Source organism: Haliaeetus leucocephalus, unplaced genomic scaffold, assembly GCF_000737465.1.
Source record: "Haliaeetus leucocephalus isolate CR32 unplaced genomic scaffold, Haliaeetus_leucocephalus-4.0 Scaffold871, whole genome shotgun sequence".
Lineage (NCBI taxonomy): Eukaryota > Metazoa > Chordata > Aves > Accipitriformes > Accipitridae > Haliaeetus > Haliaeetus leucocephalus.
Genome location: NW_010973307.1, coordinates 3,815,500 through 3,833,618, shown reverse-complemented (window position 1 = coordinate 3,833,618; position 18,119 = coordinate 3,815,500). Strand labels below are relative to the sequence as shown.

Genomic DNA, 18,119 nt, shown 5'->3' with positions numbered 1-18,119 from the left:
CCCAAGGAAAAGGCCTTTTCCCCTTTCCAACATTTCTGCCGCTTCACCCAGCACCAGGGGTTGCAGGCGGCAGGTGCGGAGCGAGGTCTTTTTCACGTTTGCTGTAAATAGCATCGTCTGCGGTGACGCGGACCCCCCCCGTACCCCATTCGTGTCGCACAGCCCCTGCCCTCCCCTGCGCCGTGGTTGTGCTAACTGCTCTGTGAGCACCAGGTTTGAAAAAAAAAAAAGGCAAAAACTGAGAGAAAAGAAACAGTCCTTCAACACGAGCACAATGTTGAGTTTTTTTGTAAAAGGATCCAATAAATGGAGAGTTTAACTTGAGAGCGTCTCCGTGCCTGCTTTGCCGGGGGCTGGGACCGGGACAGGGCTTGCAGCAGCAGTGCTGCTCCATGGTGACAGGGCTCCCCGAAAACAAGCCTCTCCCCAGGCTTGCACTTCCCGAGGGAGCAGGGGCAGGTGAGCTGGTCCGGAATAGCGGAAACCCCTCGGGGATGGCAGTGTCTGGTGCAAAACCCCGTCACATCCCTGGGTGAGGTCGTGGCTGGGCCAAGAGAGTCCCCCCAGTCCAGCCCCAGGGGGGTTCAGAGCCCTGCGTAACTTCACGGGACATCACATCCCAGCCACTACGGGGACAGAGGGCTGCTGGTGGCACTGGGGACATCTAGCCAGGACGGCAGACCCGGGGGAGGCGGAAACCCTTCGATTTCTGCATTGCTGATTTAAATCACAGCCAACCAAAAAGCACCTTCTCCAGAGCCCTGCTCCGCTTGCAGGATCCGGCCCTGGGGCCTCTGCCCTGCAGTGTGATGCTGAAAGCCACCACGGCATGAGTTGTCTGGGTATTTCTAGGCAATGAAAATGGCAGCTGAGCCGGCGGTGGGGTTGCAAACCTTCCCATCCCTGCCTGGGATCCTGGAAGAAGGAAATTTAGGGGCCACTTCCTACAGCGCTCGCAGGCATCGCTGGCTTGGGGAATGCTCCCGGTCCCTCTCCTGTGGAGGCTGAGGTGGAAAAAACAACCAGGTGGGTGTGATTTCTAACCAGATTTCCACCAGCTTCAACCCTACAGGGAGGAGCGGACGAGCGGAACAGAGCTGGCTGTGCCATGGGCTTCCCTTTCCATGCTGGGATGGAAATCCCGCAGGATTTCCTGGACACTGCTGGATTTCCTCTCTTTCCTTTTCTGCTGCTTTTTTTTCGCCTTTCTTCCTGAGCAGCTGGCTTCCTCCGTGGACACTTGTTCATCCCTGTGGCACCTGCCCTTGCTGCTGTTCCCCTGGGAAATGTGCCCTTTATTTTCCCTACTGCCTTGGAGTAATGGCTCATCCATAATGGGAGTGTTTGTGCTTAGTTTTATTTCCAGGATAGGTTTCAGGGAAATCCCAAATTATTTTGATCCCAGAAGGGAGAAGGTGGGTGTTCTGCCCGGGACCTGCCTCCCAAATGCCTGGGGTCTGTCCCCAAAATATTGCTGGGAGGCAGGGGCATTGCTAACAGCGTTAAGGGCACAGAAAACCACACTCAAAGGCACTGACCTGGCTGCAGTGGTGAGACGCTGTTTTTTGGGGGGGGGGGGCTGGCTCCTCGATGAGCCCAGCAACATCTTGGGCACTGGCTCGACCATAGCAGATTTGCTCGTGAGGCTTTACCAGCCCTTACACAGCAGATAAATATCTCCTGTTAAAGCAAATAATTTTTACAGCTGTAACTAATGTGACCTTGGTGAGACCAGTCACAGCATCATGGTTCCTGTTTGGTTTTCTTTTTTTCCCTATAGGAGGGTTTGTACCTTGGGATGGAGGAACAGGCACTGGGGAGAGGTGGAGGAGGGGATAAATCCCCCTAATAATTCATTCCCTTCTACCACGAGGGAGGGCAGCGGGGAAGTGCTTTACACTCCACTCCCCTACGCTAAATTTTTCCCTTTCAGATGACACATTCCTTGATAAAAAGCAATTATTTCACTGAAATTGCTCCCTGTGTTTCTGTTCTGCCCATCAGTGCCATAAAAGCAACCAGCTCCTGCAAAAGCCCAGGTAAAGGACCTGCAGTCACCAGCGTGGATGCTTGCACCCTCCCATGGCCCTGCCTTACACCCCAGCCCCACTGAGACAGGCAGGAAGAGGGAAATTACCACCTGGGGTTTTTTCCCAGCTGGAAATGCAAGAAAATACTCCTGCAGGGCCAGGCACCAGCGGCATCACAAAGCCGAGGGTCACATTGGGTCCATCATTCCCAGGTTAATTAGGTGACCACTTTTCCACCCATGGGCCAGGGCAGCGAAGGTACCACGACATTGCTTTCCTGTTTAAAACAAACAAAAAAGGCTTAAATTCAACAGCGTGGTCATGTGGGGAGCAGGACTGGCAGGGAAAGGGGAGCGCTGGTGCTGTGGGGGCATTATAAATCCCTACAGCCGTATAATTTCTGAGAGTGCATCACTGGGCCAGTGCTAAGCGATGTGCAGGATTTATACATCTGGCTTGCTCCCTGTGATGGGCTGTGAAAGATTTTAGGAAGAAAAATGGGATTTTACCCCCAGTGTTTTAAGAAGTTATTCTGGAGCAGTTAGCAGTCTGAAAAGCAAAGAGCTGCTGCATTTCCACGGGTGCCCAACACCCAGCGAGGGTCACCCAACCACCCGCCGTGCTCCTTGGGTCCTGCTTTTAACCCCGGGGCAACGGCACTCAGCTGCAGTGGAAATACAAAGCTGGAATAGAACAGAACAGAGTAGAATACAGTAAGAATAGAATAGAACAGAATAGAATAGAATGGAGTAAGAAAAAAATAGAATCAAATGGAGTGGAATGGAATAGAATAAAATGGAATGGAATGCAATAGAATAGAATAGAACAGAGGAAGAATAGAATAGAAGAGAGGAAGAATGGAATGGAATATAATGGAATGGAATAGAGGAAGAATGGAATGGAATGGAACATTTTCAGTTGGAGGGGACCTACAAGGATCACCTAGGCCAACTGCCTGTCCACAGCTGACCAAAAGTTGACATGTATTACTACTTAGGGCATCAGTTGCTCTGGTCTTGGCTTAAACCCCCTGGGCGAAGCAGGGTTTTTCCCACGGTGCAACCAAATGGCTGCAAAGAGGTAAAGAAGGAATTGGGAAAGTGAACCAGGCAGTTAGCACCGCCGCAAAGCACCTGCAGCCACCCAGCAAATGCATGTGCTGGGCCGATGGCAGCACTCTGTAACTTAGAGGCTCAAAATAGTAAATACTAAGAGCAGTCAGAGGGAAATGAGCAGTTATTAGCCAGGCAATTAATAAAAGACCTATGCTGCACTCAGTGTTGTGCCTGCAAGGGAAGGATAATTGTCACTGTTCATTTTAACCCGCTAAGTAATTTAATGTAGTAAAAAAAAAAAAAAAAAAAAAAAAAAACAACCCTCAATCAAGCGTCACTAGTCTTTGCGAATGCCTCCCTGGAGCCCAGCTCTGCCCTGGGGATGCAGTGAGTCCTGGAGCAGCACTATGGCACAAAACCAACAGGCTTTTTTTTTCCTTTTTCCTTCAAGAATAAAAAAAGAGAAGTGAGGTGTGACAGCCCTTCCTACCACCTTGGTTTTAAAGCCTTTTGGATGCTCTCCTTGCAGGCGTTTCTTGGCAGAGGGCCCTGCTTTCTTCGTAGCTGGTTTTTAAGCTCTCACTCTGCACATGTTTTGCTGCCAACATGATAATAACAATAATTAAAAATAAGACAAGTTGCGATGTCTTTGCATATGGTTGGGCTTCTCCATGTAGCACCACGCAGCATGGGGCTGCTTTGCTCTGTCCCTCACCCTTTTTGTTACCGAGTAGCTATTAATATCAAGAAAATAATAATAATGCAAAGTTTTAACAAGAGGGAGGCCAGTGCTTGCACCTTTGGTTATTGCTGCAATAGGACCCAGCTGGTTGTTAGAGGCTTTCTCACCAGGGAGTTCATCACACTGCATTATGTCCTGCCTCAGGACACGCACTGGCGTACCTTTAATTACCCACGCCAGCCTGGTCTCACCACACTCGAGATGGAAACATCAGCCCTCCATGTGCTCAGGGGCAAGGAGAGGAACGTGTCCTAGGGACACTCGGGGACAGCCAGTGATAGAGCCAAGGGAGAGAAAAGATGGAGGAATAACTTAATTTTTTGCTGTAATCGAGGCAAGGAGCGTTTAATTGTTTAACCCTGCCAGTAAAAATGCAGCAAACTGATGCCCTGACTTCTGAAACGGGTTTGGGAAGATCGCTGCCTCGTAGGGCTGAATTTTTCTCTCTTGATTTAGGAGCCTGCTATGTCGCATCAGCTCATGGGATGGATGCAGGATGCAGCCCCACGATCCTTGACCCTAATGAAGCCTTGCCCAGGGCGTTATCTGCCACTGGTTCCTGGCCAGGGCTGCCCTGTGCTCCCAGGCAGCGCCCCATGGCCCCCAAGTGTCCTCGTGGAAGAAATACTGTGTCCCCATGGGCGAGAAGCCCCTGCAGCCCACAGAGCTGCCTCCTCGGAACATGGGTCCCCACGCCGTGCCCAGGAGAGCCCCAAGGTCATAGGGAGCGACTTGGCTTGTTCCTTGTGGGCCACAAGACTTGGTGACAGGTCCCCAGAATGACGGGGCCCAGGCAGTGGGTTTCAAGCAGTAGGTCCTAAGTGATGAGTCCGAGACCATTGGTCCCAGGTCCCCAAGGGATGGGGGGGGGAGGGGGGGGGGGTCCCAGGTAATGGGGAAACGGGGACCTGTTTGATCTGACTTACCTTCTTCTTTGTGAGCCTACCTGGGCCATGTCGCGCAGCTGAACACAAACCCCGCCGCACTCAGCTTCCCCGTTCCTCCTGAAGGCTGAGGTGCTGATGGGGCACGGACCCCACATCTTGCTCCAGCTCCCCTCAGGTCGTCGTGTCCAAGTCCCCAAGGTGGTGACCGCGGTGTGGCTCAGGGCACCCGTCGGGTGGCATCAGGGCCAGCGGATCCCCAGTGACACTGACTGTGTCCGGGCACGGTGGGGGAATAGCATGAGCCTAGAAGTAAATGACTTGGTGCAGTTGTTTTTATTAAGGCTCACATTAATAGAAAGAAAACACAATATACTTCTCTCCATCCAGGAATATCTGTTCCATAAAAGCCATCCAAGTGCAGAAAGCTGATTTTAACCTTTTCTCTCCATTATTCCCCAGCCCAGTGATGCAGCCCTGTCTGCGCTGGAGGAGCGCACAGGTTGGGAATTGCACTGAGAATTAATCACTTGCCAAGGGCCAAGGTGCAGCCCAGCAAAGCAGCTGCTTAAGAAGCAGCCCAGCTGCAAACACCACTATTTGTGTTTAATTAGGGGAGCTGCAGAGAGAGGCCGGTGAAGCACAGCACAGGATGTGGGACTCCCACATCACACATGGTCACCGGGACTAGGGACGGCCATGGCACAATGAACATCGCATGGTGGCCAAGGGGATTTCTTTTTCATTTCTAGAAGAAAGAGAATGAAACCAAGTACCTTTGCTCTTTGTCCATTAAAATGTGCATTTCTGGTTAAAATGTATTTGCCATCCATCGTATTCCACCCCCTCTGTTCACAGCTCTGCTGGGCTGCCATGGTTACCTCTCCAGGACTGACCCAGCCTGAAGAAATGCTATTTATTTTAATTTCTCTGTGCCGAATGAACAAGCACTTATTTTTGTTAGTTTAATTAAGATTTTTCATTAAAGAATCCCCCCTGGTATGTTTATTTTTCCAGCAGGCACAATCTTTCCCTTTGTAAGAAATGAATCAGTTTTCAGATGCTGGACTGGAGCAGTAAGAAGTCCTCCTCCCCAAAATGACAAGAACAAAAATGTAAAAACTTTTAAACTTATTTTTTTTTCCCCAGGAGGGTGGGAAAGCCATTAGCTACCCTCAGCATGGCTGTTACTGGTAGGAGTCAGAGCTTTGCACCTCAGATGATAAGGCTTTTGGTATGACAGCCCAATTGCATCAGTTGCCTTTCAGTAGTGAACCAAGCTAAAAACTAACTGTTGAGCCTGAGTACATTTCTACTCCTCTTAATCAGCACAGCAGCCCACTCCCAGCCCCAAATTACCTTCAAACCACTGTGCTTTTAATACGACTTCCACCGCAGCAGCTTTCAGATGTTAAGTCTCAAGGCAGCCTGCAAAGGAGGATGGTACAATTTCTATTTCATGTAAGAGGAAAGCGAGGCACTGCTCCAGGAACATGTCCGAAATCATCCATCAGAAGCAAGACTAGATTGACTCTCCCTGGTTCTGTCAAGTTAGGCAGCACTGAGAGATTTCCATGGGGGGCCGAGAGCAGCAGGGTTTATTTGGGCCAATTATACACTAGTCACACCTGTGGAGTAGCTATTGTGGTCGATACAGGCTGTCTCACTCCTCACATTTAAATATTTCCTTAATACCTTGAGATCAGTAAAGCCTCTCTAACCTGTCTGTCTGTATAACAAGGCCATGCTGGATGAGTACATGAGGAGGTTATTCTCCCCTGGTGTGCAAGGCTGGTTGGACTGCATAACTTCAGCAAAGACAGCAAATCTCTCTCGTCTTCTCACCCTCGTACACCTGCAGAGTCAGAGACACAGAGCTCGATTGAATCTTTTACGTCAGTGAATGCGCAGCCCTGTTACTGCAGGGCTCCGTGTCATATAACCACACAAATGTCACAGAAACGTCCCCGTGTGTCTCAGCACCCGGCTAGTTCAGCTCTTGGGTTCTGGCTCAAGGGAATCATCCTTACTACAAGGAGCTACAACTTGGCTCTACCCCAGCCGAGTTCTTGACTCTTTGTAGATGGGCTTTAATGCTTCTTGCTCCTTGGGTCCTGGGAACTGAGCTCTCAGAGCCCGTTTACTGCCAGGGAGTCGCAGCTCCGCTCATCTGTACCCACGTGGCCTCTAACAGTAGTTTGGTGAGGGGACAAGTCCCAGGCCAGAGCCCATGCTGACCCAAAAGCTTGGTGGAGCCAAGCTGGGAGGGTCAGCCGTGGTTCAGAAGCACAGCATCACACGGCTGTAATGAGGGGACGGCAGCATGGTTCATAAGCAGCCATAAAGTGCTAATTACTGAATTTGCTTCCCCTTCCCCAAAAGACATCAGCAAAAACAGAGGAATTTCGGGTTTGTGGTGTACCTTGGCTGTGCCAGCAAACTGATTTCTTCCTTGTTCTTTGCCCCAAAACAAGCTCTTCATGGTGAATTGTTACACCTGCTGATCGCTCCCGCAAGGTCCCCCGTGACTCCTCCATGGCAGCACACTGACTCGGATTTCCTAATACTCAGTTACTCAAGCACAGCCTTCGCCAAGCAGAAACTACTGCCTTCGTGGTCTGCCCACCGACACGCCGCTGGACCGCCTGTGCTCAGCCAAGGCAGATGCAACGAGCGCTAACACACAGCCTCGGGTCCGGCTTCTTAAAGCAACAAGTGAAGTCCCTTATAATTATAAATGCAAATGAGTAGATTCACAAAATGAAGGCTCTGGAGCACTGGCACCAAAGCTGCAGCTGGTCTAGGTAACAAGCAGAAAGACGCTCTCGAGGACTCCTATATTACAAGGCCCACTCTTCCCTCTCCTCCTGCCTCCTCAGCTCAGCTGAATTTATCACATGGCCTCTGCGTGTTAAGAATAATCTTTCTGGAGATTTAATTACAAGATGATAAAGAAGCTGAGCTACTGCAAATGTTGTAAACTCTTATGAGCATTAATGCTACTGCAGCGAGTTTTTTATCACATTAATGATACTATTTCTCTCACGCCCATGACATACACACAAAGCAAAGGCATGGATGCTGGAGTCTGTACATCCAATTGAACAGAAATCTTTCATGTGTATGAAATGTGATGTGGAAACTGCAATAGCAAATAGTTTTCATTACAGAGCTGTTCTTCCACTGCCTTAATCTCCCCAAATCTATAAACTGAAGGAGTAGTTATATTTTACAAATGTGTACATACATACACAGGCGGATATGGAATAGGCATGCAGATGCTTTTATAAACCACAGAATGTGCTTCCTCCTTGGCAGTCTTACTATGCTTTTTATTTTTAACACCAAATAAATACAAAACAATCCAATAAAAAACAAACAGCAGTAAATCTGAGAAATTGGTCGCTTTTAAAAGCAATACTATTAACTAAGTTTAGGCCCCAAATATATGGTTTTGGGAGTGAAAAACCTCCCCAGGTCTGCAGTACAGATAGCTTTGTATAAATGACTCAGTACTTCAACCAGGATTTGGGATTGTCGGGGCTGAAAGGACAGGTTTTTGGAAGGTAGAAACAAAAGGCACTTAAATCTAAAAGGTTTTTCGTAAGCACTAGGAGTTTAACTACTTTATGTACTTTTGAAATATCTTCCTGAGATATCTTTTGCGTGTCTCAGTGAAGAGCCTAGAACTAGGTGGACAAATCTGGTCGTAATGGGTGAGGGTGCAAGCATCAATAAACACTTTGCATTGCTAAAGCATACAGCTTTTCCAAAATCCCTCTGCTTTTCCAGGGAATGGCCAGGCTCTTGCCGCTTCGAAGCTATTCTACATGTCCAGCATAGCCCCCTTTTTCTACTTCTATTTTTGTCATCTTTGCCTTACCAGCTTTCTCATTCCCCTTCGTGCCAGTGAAATACATGTCTACAAATGTAGATGGAGGACAGACAGGAAATTGGATCTGGTGACCAGGAAGAAGCAGTGGGGAGAAAAATAAATCTCTTAATATCTAAGGCCATTGTTTCAATATTCCTACAGAGTTTTCTCAGGTAAAGGACTGGGGCATACATTGCTGAGAGGGTCACACAGAGAAATGTCTGCATTTCACCCTGACCTTGTAAATATACAGTCTACTTATTTACTCTGCAGTTCCTATCTCCTATAAGATTACAACTCCCAATTTTACAGAACAGGAATCCCCTCCAAAGTATTCCAATACCAGTTAAAAATAAAATTTTAAAAATAGATAGATATTAAAAATACTTCCTTGCTTCTCCATGAAGGGGAAGGTGGTTTCTGGTCTCTCTGAATCAAGAAGTTCTCTTTCTCTCCCTGAGGTCACCCTCTGGAAAGCTCTTAGCTCTGGTGCTCTGGGGTCTTTCCTTGCAGAGCAGCATGATGTCCATGAGCTAGAATTTCTGCAGGAATTTGAGAACCAGGTCACGCAGTTTCACCCTCAAAGGTTCATCGTTGTCGCAGATGATGTGTGTGGAGTCCTCCTCAATCTGAATGAGGGTTTCTGCCTCCTGGAGGAGTACGATGTGGCCCTTAGCTGTATCCTCCACCTTCACGTCACTGAAACCATGCTAGATGTAGTGTTGGGGAGGGAATAAGAAAGAGATGTTACTACAACTCAGGAAAACAGGCAGAGATGAAAGACTGGGGCACAGTGAGGAGGAGAGGGGAGAATGGCTACGAAATACAGAGTGCCACTGCAGATACCCTAGATATCTGGGATCTGCAGAGGAAACACGCATAGGCTAAGCTAAATATGACCCTCATCATACAGATGGATAAACTATAGAACAGGGAAGCTAAAGCCAACATTTTCCACTACATCAGGTCACTGCATGTGCAAAATCTTGAGAGACAAAGAGGACAAAGGGCTCCTTTAACTGCAGAAATGACCATCTGCTGCCATTACTGCCTCAAAGATGATAGCGGAGAGCTACTGAACCCCAGGGCAAACTTCCTTACAGACAATCCTGCCCTTTTTCCTTCTAATTTTCTCCAAGGAGTCATGCAGGTGAGAACAGGGCTCCACAGAGCAGTAACCAATGGCTTGCAAGTTCAGCCACCAAACCCCCTGTCCTGCAGCTCCCCAGAAAGCTTCTCCATCAGTGGAGACATTTCCAGGATCTCTTCTTCACTTGGTCACGTCATTTTCACATAACTTGTAGGAACTTATATTTTTGAGATCTCCTCCCCACTGTTCAAATTTATGGGAAATCAGCTGCTGAGTCCAAAAGTTACATGGGGGAAGTTCACCCACCCAGAGTGACCCCAAAAGCTCTGCTTCCACAGGAAACCAGGAGGACATGACTGGCATGAGGACCCTATATCAGGAATTGCCTCCACAGGGAACTATTCCCTCCATACTCAGTGCAGGGACACATTCCCTAACGTACTTTGCTAGCTCATTAGCCCCTCTCCATTTCAAGCCACACTAAAATTATTTTCCCTCTCTGCTAACAAAGCAGCACATTTCTGGGATTAGTAAAAATCTGCTTGAACCTCACTTGCCACCAAAAACTTATTACCTTCTCGAGTGTCTGCACAAACTGGTCCACAGGAATGGAGCCGCTTAGCAATGGCTTCAAAGGTTTACACTCCGGCACGTCATCACTCACTCGCTTTCTCTTCTTGCTGGCGGGAGGTTGCGGAGGTTTTGGAGGGAGCTAATGGATGAGAAGGTGCACAGTAATGCAGTGAATCACATCAGCCTATTATAATTTAGTTGGAATAACAGGTACATGAGATAGAAAAGGAATACTGATTTTGTTTTCTGTGACTAAAAGGGAACATTGCAGTGCTGAAGAAGAGAGGAGACACCCAGCCTTGGGCTCCACTGCAGCTCTGCACACACAAGACACCACATACAGAAATAAATTAGCAGTTTTAGTTCAAATCTCTGTCATCTTAAAATTTCTGTCAAATTCAGTTCTGTTCAAATTTCCGTTACCTTAAAAGGCCTGTCTGACTCAATTCAAGACTGAAACTTTCCATTTTAGCATTCAAGTTCTCTGCAATATTTTCTAGGAATCAATGCCTTAAAGAAGTCAATGCCTTGAAAATTACACTCTAAAAGATGCAACAGGTTGAAAAACAGGCAAATTCAGAGCAGTAGCTACTCAGGGAATGAGAAAAACAGGTAATCTATTTCTCACTGGCCTCAGAAAAGTGAGTCTTTAGGAAGAACTTGAATACAGACAGGGAGGCGCGAGAGATGCTGCAGTGCCTGAAAAATCACTGGAGTATGATCTATGTATAATTTTGTCCTGCTTCAGAAAGCTATTTGCCTTAACTCACACCTGAGACCCTTCTCTGTTAGCAAGGAGGGGGAGGCAGGGTTAGCACATGCAGCAGTAGCTAACCTGGCACTGTGCATTGCTGCGCGTGGGGGCAAGGTGTGGGGTTAACTAAGCACTTCTGAAAGACCATTTCATGGAGATGAAAACCAGATTCCTACAAAATAACCAGTGAGGGAATTATCGTGTAAAGTAAGTCTATGTGTCCTGTGCCAAGTTAGTTAGGTCAGGGAAGTGTCACTGCTAGTCTTTCCCAGTGAACTAGCAATTCAGTCCCTGGGAAAAAGGAGCTGGGGAAAATTTCTCCAAAATTTTGGCAAGACCATTTGCCAGAGATGCGTCTGCACAACACACAGGGAATTTGCCTGAAGCAACCCCAGTGCCTTGTAGCACCCTGTACACTGCAGGTGACAGACTGGGCTCCTCGCAACTCGTTGTCTTTCCTATCATGTAGCATCATGTCTGAACCTGCTGCTGTGATGTCCCTGTGTGTCTTTCAACAGCCAGGGAAGAGTGGTTTTCATCCTTGGGAGAGAAATGCCGCCTGCTCAAGCTCCAGTTCCACAAACAGGAATGCACTTGAGTCACTTTACAAAACCCACTATTTTCCCTTTAGTTGGTGGGCCTATGTGCACATACCATGTTATTTGTGCATGAATCACTCACATGGCTCTGTGTTCGTAGATTGAGTTTTTGGCACCTGTCTACACACAGCTTCTGTAACTCCCAGAGGTCCCAGGCTCAGCCAGTACTGACAGATACCGCTGTGCTGGCCTACCTCCATTCATTTATGAGGGCTCCGGCATTTTAAGCCTAGGTCTAAGTTTATTTGGCATCAGATATCAGAGTAGAGAAGAGAGTAAATGAACAACACAAAGGGGAAAGCAGCCTCAGACCAACTGCATTGCAATACTTCAATTTTTTCAGTGTTGCCTAGTGTTTCTAGAGAACTGACTTGGAAAAAGTAAGACAGCATGTCTGCTGTGCACTGATATAAATCCTTAACCAATCTTTATGTCCCTGCATTAAAGACATTACCATACTGGGCCCTCTTCCCAAGTGTAGTGGGCCCAGCCCAGCTCTGCAGCCCAGCAGGAGAGGCAGCGTCATGCAGAGAGTGCCTTCACTGAGCTCCCTGCACGCTCATGTGTGAAACGAGAAAGGGGACCAGGGCATCCACTGCTGAGCAGGTCCACCAGAGGTCATCTCTTTCTGTGGAGCACTAATGCCAGGAATTGCAGCATCATCCTAAAGGAGGTGGTAGGAAGAGAGTGTACACTCTTACTTTGTACAAGGGTGCACAATCTGCTTCTTGGGGAACAGGGCAACTTAAGGAAGACAGTCCCTTCACACGTCTAGTGTTTTAGGTCACCCTCTGACCCTCAGTTCTAAGTCCATGAGAGGCTGACTGATGCTGATCCTGGTGTACGGGTTATGGAAGACAGCAGTATGATTTGCAGCCTCTCCTCAGGAATAAACTCACTTCCCCTTTTATCTTAGCCAGGCACATGGCCAACGAAAAGAGGGTAGAGAGATTTATTTGCATCCCACTCTCTACTCTAAGTGTAATTCCTCAATCGCACATGCCAGGACAAAGCATCTGACAAGGACTCTGCTCCAGTGAGGAAAGAGTTGTTGGAGGGGTTGCCTCATGAGAACAGCTGGGGTCCCAGATGGCAGGAAACCCAGTGTGAGGATATTTTCCTCCCTTTGCCATTATACTGTACCTGCAGCACATGCTTGTTGTCTTTAGTATGCAACATGGCAGAAACTGTTGCTAAGGAAATACCAGGCTTAATCTCCAAGGGCACAAGCGAATCTGCAAGCTAAAGCAAAAGAAGGATTTTGTTCAGCAAGTGATAATCTCAAAATTTGTATGAATCCAGCTGTGATTTAAATTGGCAGCACGGTATTTTTAAACATGGACTAATGAACTGTAAACATAAACCCACTGATACAATGACAGAGTGCTCCCCTTACCTGCTTAGCCCTCCTCCTTCCAGCTCTTAAAGCTACTGATTTTCACAGTTATCAGAGTAGTGCGAGGTTTTCAGTGACCAAGGCAAGTCTCACAAAATATAACAATTAAAGAGAAAACCTCGTTTAAAAAGACATCAACTGCTTTAATAATAATTTTGATTAGTAAAACTCATAATGCAATTTGTCATTATTTATTATGCTTGTTACACACATGAACAATGAAAAATTAAAGCCAGTTTCCTTTCAGTTCCTTAGTGCTGTGGCATTCTGTCTGCAGAACAGCTGGAAGAAAATGGTTTGTCCTTAAAAACCCAATGGCTCTGTTGACTGGTTTGAAATTTTTCCTTACAACACTGCACAGAAACCCTTCCACTGCCTTTTATATAATTCTTCTCTGAAAGAAATAAAATTTAGTCTTGGCTCCAACTTTGAATTCAATGGCAACCTCCCAAGATCCTCAGCATTGCGAGTGTTGGCAGTGAATGCGGAGCGGGCAGTACTGCACCTGCTGAAACTTGCAGAAGTTGGCCAGCTGGGAAGCACCTCTTCCAGCCACGTTTCCCAAGGAACGCTGCAGAAAACAGTGCTCGTGAACACAGAAAATTACTCCCTTTTTCCCTCCAAGGCAGTCCTAGATGACAATACAGTGTGCAGCAGCCGCCCTGGAGTCCTATCCACAAATACAGCCAGGATCTAATCCTAGATAAACAGGTACCTTCACACCGCATGGGCCATCAGCCCAAGCAGTTTCCAAGTATCACTCCCAGCCAGGCACGCTCCTGTTATTCACTGTGGACCTGAAGGCAAGGATGCGTGAAGTGTGCTCTTTGTCTGGGGGAAACCCTGCAGGTGATTCACAAAACAAAAACAGGTAAGATGGCTCATGCATTACACCACTGGATGGGAGGACTTTTCAGTTGTGAAGACAAGTCACACCTAAAGAGACAGAATCTACTTGGCTGTTTTTCCTAACAGTTGTACCACCAACCCACCCAGACCATCAACCCATCTCATGCAGAAGGGGCCTCTACAAGATGATCTTCAGCTGAACTCCATTCCCTTTCACCTTCAAACACATGGCACCTCCAGCTGGAGCCATATATTAAGAAGAGCTTAACCTCCAGGTAAAGGAGTTCTTTTGAAACTTCAGCCATCTACTGTAGCACTTCCCCAGAGCAGAGCTCTGGAGAAGCAGCTATTATCATTGTCCTGCCAGCAAGGCAACATCAGCTCTCTTTACCTTGCCAGATGCTCCCATGCCTAAAAAGCAGGAAAAGAAACTAAATGGATTTTAGAAAAGCATGGTATATTCCCATTTTGGAGATAGCGCACCTGAGGCAAAGCAAGATTAAATTCCTTACCAAAGACCACCTAGTGAATTTTCAAGAGGATCCAAACCAGGAGAGGGATGGAGCAGAACAGCTGAACCCTACCACTTCTCAAGAAATTTCAGGTACCAAAATTGTACTGCCGAGTACCCTGGTCTGCTGTAAATTATGACTACGTATGTGACCACTCTCTTACTACAAAGCTCTAATCCTTATGAATACAGAAGCAACTGAACTTGACTTCAAAAAGCACTCACTACTGGCCTAATCCTTTTGCCATCAAAGCACTGAGAAGGCTTTTCTGTTGGCTTCATTAGCAGCAAAGTTCAGCTACTCCTAATAACTTCTGAAAATCGTATGTACCACTATTAAAGCTGCAGGAACATTTTGAGAGCACCTCATTGAAGTAAAACAGTTGCATAGATGATTGTTTGGGAAAAACACAGACATTTTAAGGCTGCATTGAAATCCCCTAAATTTTGCACATATTCTGACTTGGTGAATCTTAGAAACCAAAATTTCATGGAGCAATTCAGATTGGTCTCTCTCTGGGACTCTGTTCAAGATCTTTAAAGCAGGCAATTTGCATACAGCCTTTACAGTTTGTTGTTGAAGGCTAAGAGAATGAAAATATAATGATAATCATTGCTTCAGACTTCCCCTGGGACCTAAAAATAGTAACACTTGCAGCAGTGTGTTAAGCTGCACTTTGCAGTGGTCGAAGGCACTTTCCATTCCCACCACCTTCCAGAGGAGGATCAATACAAAATGGGCTCTAATGAAGAATACATGGCAAAATGACAAACACTGTAAAGAGAAAGATCCTTAAAAAACAGAGAGCCGCTTAGAACCAAAGTCCTCTTCTGCCATTGAAATACTTTGATATTAACATTTATGCAGGCTTTAACCACACAGTTGGTAAATAGCAACACTTTAATTATTAACCGTCAAAAAGACAGTAAGACAGACGTTCATTTTTATTTTCTCTAAGATATTGCTTCATCTCACAGCCCTCTCCATGCTCTGGCTAATCCTTTTATTATAGAAGTTCACTGACCCAAACCAAAAAGGTCATTTAATCACATCCAGTAATTCACCCACCAAGACCAGACAGCACTGCTATACTCCTTTCAACTGACCTCCTGCACACACAAATCACAGAACTCTTCCAAAATGCTGGATTAAAGAAACCATTTTCAGAGAGAAAGCAAATCTTGTCTATACTCCAAGCAATGGCAACTCCACCATTTCCTCTCGCAAGCTGTTCCAAACTTTAATTTTCCTTGCAGCTAGGAAACCGTGTCTTATTTCAAGGTTGAATTTGTCCAACTTTCGGTTTCTGGATCTTGTTATGCCTTTGTCTGTGAGATCGAAAAGCCCCCCACTATGCAAGAATAAATGTGTCTTCCTTCCAGTCATTATCACAAGTCTAATGCCACATGCTGGCATCAAGAAAGTCACAAAAGCAGAGACACGCGGCACTGAGAACTAACATCACATTAATCAGTCCCCTGCCTATGGATGAGCACTTGGACTGCCTTAAGACAAACTTGTGTGTGTACATATGTCTAGTGCGTATTAATTTTTTTTAAATCCCTCCTGTTAAGGAAAATTTAAAACAGAGACCAACCAAAACCCAAAAGTAATTGACACTCAGTAGTCTGAAACTGCAAGTGTTGATATGAACCTTGTAATGGCTGAGGGAGAGAAGAGTCAGCTTGGAATGTTCTGCTCCTGTGATCAGAGCTGTGCACCTATGTTCTTACAGAGTAAAGACATTTTTACCGTAAACTGCAGTTGAATCTTTTGCGTAGGATTGCACTGTCCAAAACAAAAAGAGATCTGACACATACTATGTGAGCCCAAACACCGTTGTTGGCCAAGCTATAGTTGTTTATAAAGAAGAACAAAGTACATGAGTTAGGTTACTCTGAAGTCTCTACTAAGGCCTTCATCAGGGACAACTCTTCCTAGGCTTAAGGTCGCATACCATCTTTGGTCACCAGCCAAAAATCCTCTTGTTGGCAATAAAGAGCTGAACAATGACTGAGGCTGGGATCTGAAACTCCTACAGTAAAAAAAAAAAATAATAATTGAGGCTGAATAATCAAGTGAATAAAATCAGGAGAGGACCAGAATTTTAGCACATGTGGTCTTGGCCCTCTGGAGGATTTTCCCAGGGACAGACATGCACAGACGTACACCAGCCAGTATTTTAACATCCGAGTTGCAGCTATACTGGCAGCAGTGACTACCAGTGATTTCCTCCTAGATTTCTGGGACAACTCTCCAAACTTCTCCTTTTCCCCTCTTCAGCTTCAAGTTTTATAAGTGCAATATCTCTTGGCCTACACTAGAGAGGATGCAGGAAGACTGACTCAGCAGGGAGAGGTGAAGTCTGAGTTGAGTGAGGCGAGCTGGATCTTCACTCTCCAGGACTGGAGCAAAGTGGAACAAGCAGGAGCACAGCAAAGCTTATCAGTAATTAAAATCCCCTTAACTTTTCAGATCTGAAATTCACTGATGTGTACACTAGATTATAGCATGTGTATTTAGAAAGGGACACAGCTGGGTTTTTACATCAACACTGAATGTGTATTTTCCAGATTTGCAAATTGTGCATAAATGTATGATCCCTGCATTAGAGGTAGGAGCCAGAGTTGCAACTCTCTACCAAACCAGAGAAATCAAAGACATGAAACAAGCTGTGAAACCACTGGGCAGGACAGACCCATTATGAATTCAACACATTGCAAGTCCTTAGAACAAAGAAAGAATAAAGTTGTAATATATTCCTTGGGGCAGAGATGAGTTTTGTTCGGTGCTTGTGCAACACCTAGCGCTCAAAAATTGTACTAAGAGGTCCATTACTCATGCTACTATATCGCAGTAATAAAATAAATGGAAGGAAAATTAAAAAAAAAAAAAAAAAAAAAAAATCATTGGAATTGGATCACATGCAACTAACACAACAGCTTTCTCTGATAAGACAACTGCTGAGGAGCAGCCACAGTCTGTGCTTCATGAAGCACTAGCAAGGTACCACATGGGAAATTACAAACTGTGGATTTCTACAGCAGTCCTGAGGTGGGGAAAGTGCTGGTTAAAGCAAAAATATTCCCAGACAACTACTGGGCTGTTGCTGCAATTCCTGAAGGGTCAGTCTTGAGCCTACTCCCATCCAATTTTTATTAATGACCTCAGTACAGAATAAAGAGAGAGTGTTCAGAAGGCCCCACTGAAGTTTGTAGAGGCACCCTTAATAGAAAGAAAGATCAGGCTATCATAGAGGAAGAACTAGATGACCTCAAGAACTGAAGTGAGAAAAACAAGATGAAATTCAATAGCATGAAATGCAAGGCCAGCGACTGGGCGAATGCCGAGAATTTCTGCTGTGAGCTGGCAGCTGCTGGAAATGACAGAGGTGAAGGGTCCAGGTTTATTAGTCCACCCCACGAGAACTAAGTCACAAATGTGACATGGCCATGAAAAAGCAAATGCAACTCCAGAAAGTATCAGGTAATTCTAGCAGAGATGAGCTATTGCTATTATATTGGGCCCAGCAAGATCTCATCTAAACTGCTTGTAAATTGTGGGTAATTTAAGTTCAAGTAAGATATTCTGAAGGGTAGATTAGGGCAGGAGAAGTTCTCTTGTAAGAGGAAACTTAAGTATCTTGGCTTGTTTAGCCTAGCAAAAAGAAAGCTAAAAGGAGAATTTGATTATTCTACATAAACACCACAGGGAAAATACCAACAAAAAGGAAAATCTATTTATGCTAAAACATGATGTTA

At 46.0% G+C, this 18,119-nt stretch overlaps 1 protein-coding gene across 7 annotated transcripts in view; it reads right to left on the bottom strand.

Annotated features, from left to right (window-relative positions):
• Positions 1-1,570: 1,570 nt before the first annotated feature.
• The window catches only part of INTS9 (integrator complex subunit 9), a 77,340-nt gene continuing 60,791 nt past the window's right edge, over positions 1,571-18,119 (bottom strand). Inside the window, exons 15-22 of one of the 7 annotated variants that reach the window (XM_010583149.1) lie at positions 12,745-12,843; positions 10,250-10,387; positions 6,071-9,295; positions 5,488-5,641; positions 4,774-5,017; positions 3,989-4,087; positions 2,138-2,307; positions 1,571-1,680 (exon numbers count right to left, since the gene is read on the bottom strand). In XM_010583149.1, coding sequence (XP_010581451.1) covers positions 9,119-9,295; positions 10,250-10,387; positions 12,745-12,843 — 414 coding nt within the window. In that variant the 3' untranslated portion in view covers positions 1,571-1,680; positions 2,138-2,307; positions 3,989-4,087; ... (1 more) ...; positions 5,488-5,641; positions 6,071-9,118. Of the gene's footprint in view, positions 1,681-2,137; positions 2,308-3,988; positions 4,088-4,773; positions 5,642-6,070; positions 9,296-10,249; positions 10,388-12,744; positions 12,844-18,119 lie in introns of all 7 variants that reach the window. The other 6 variants (XM_010583151.1, XM_010583147.1, XM_010583150.1 and 3 more) reach the window with 6 other exon arrangements.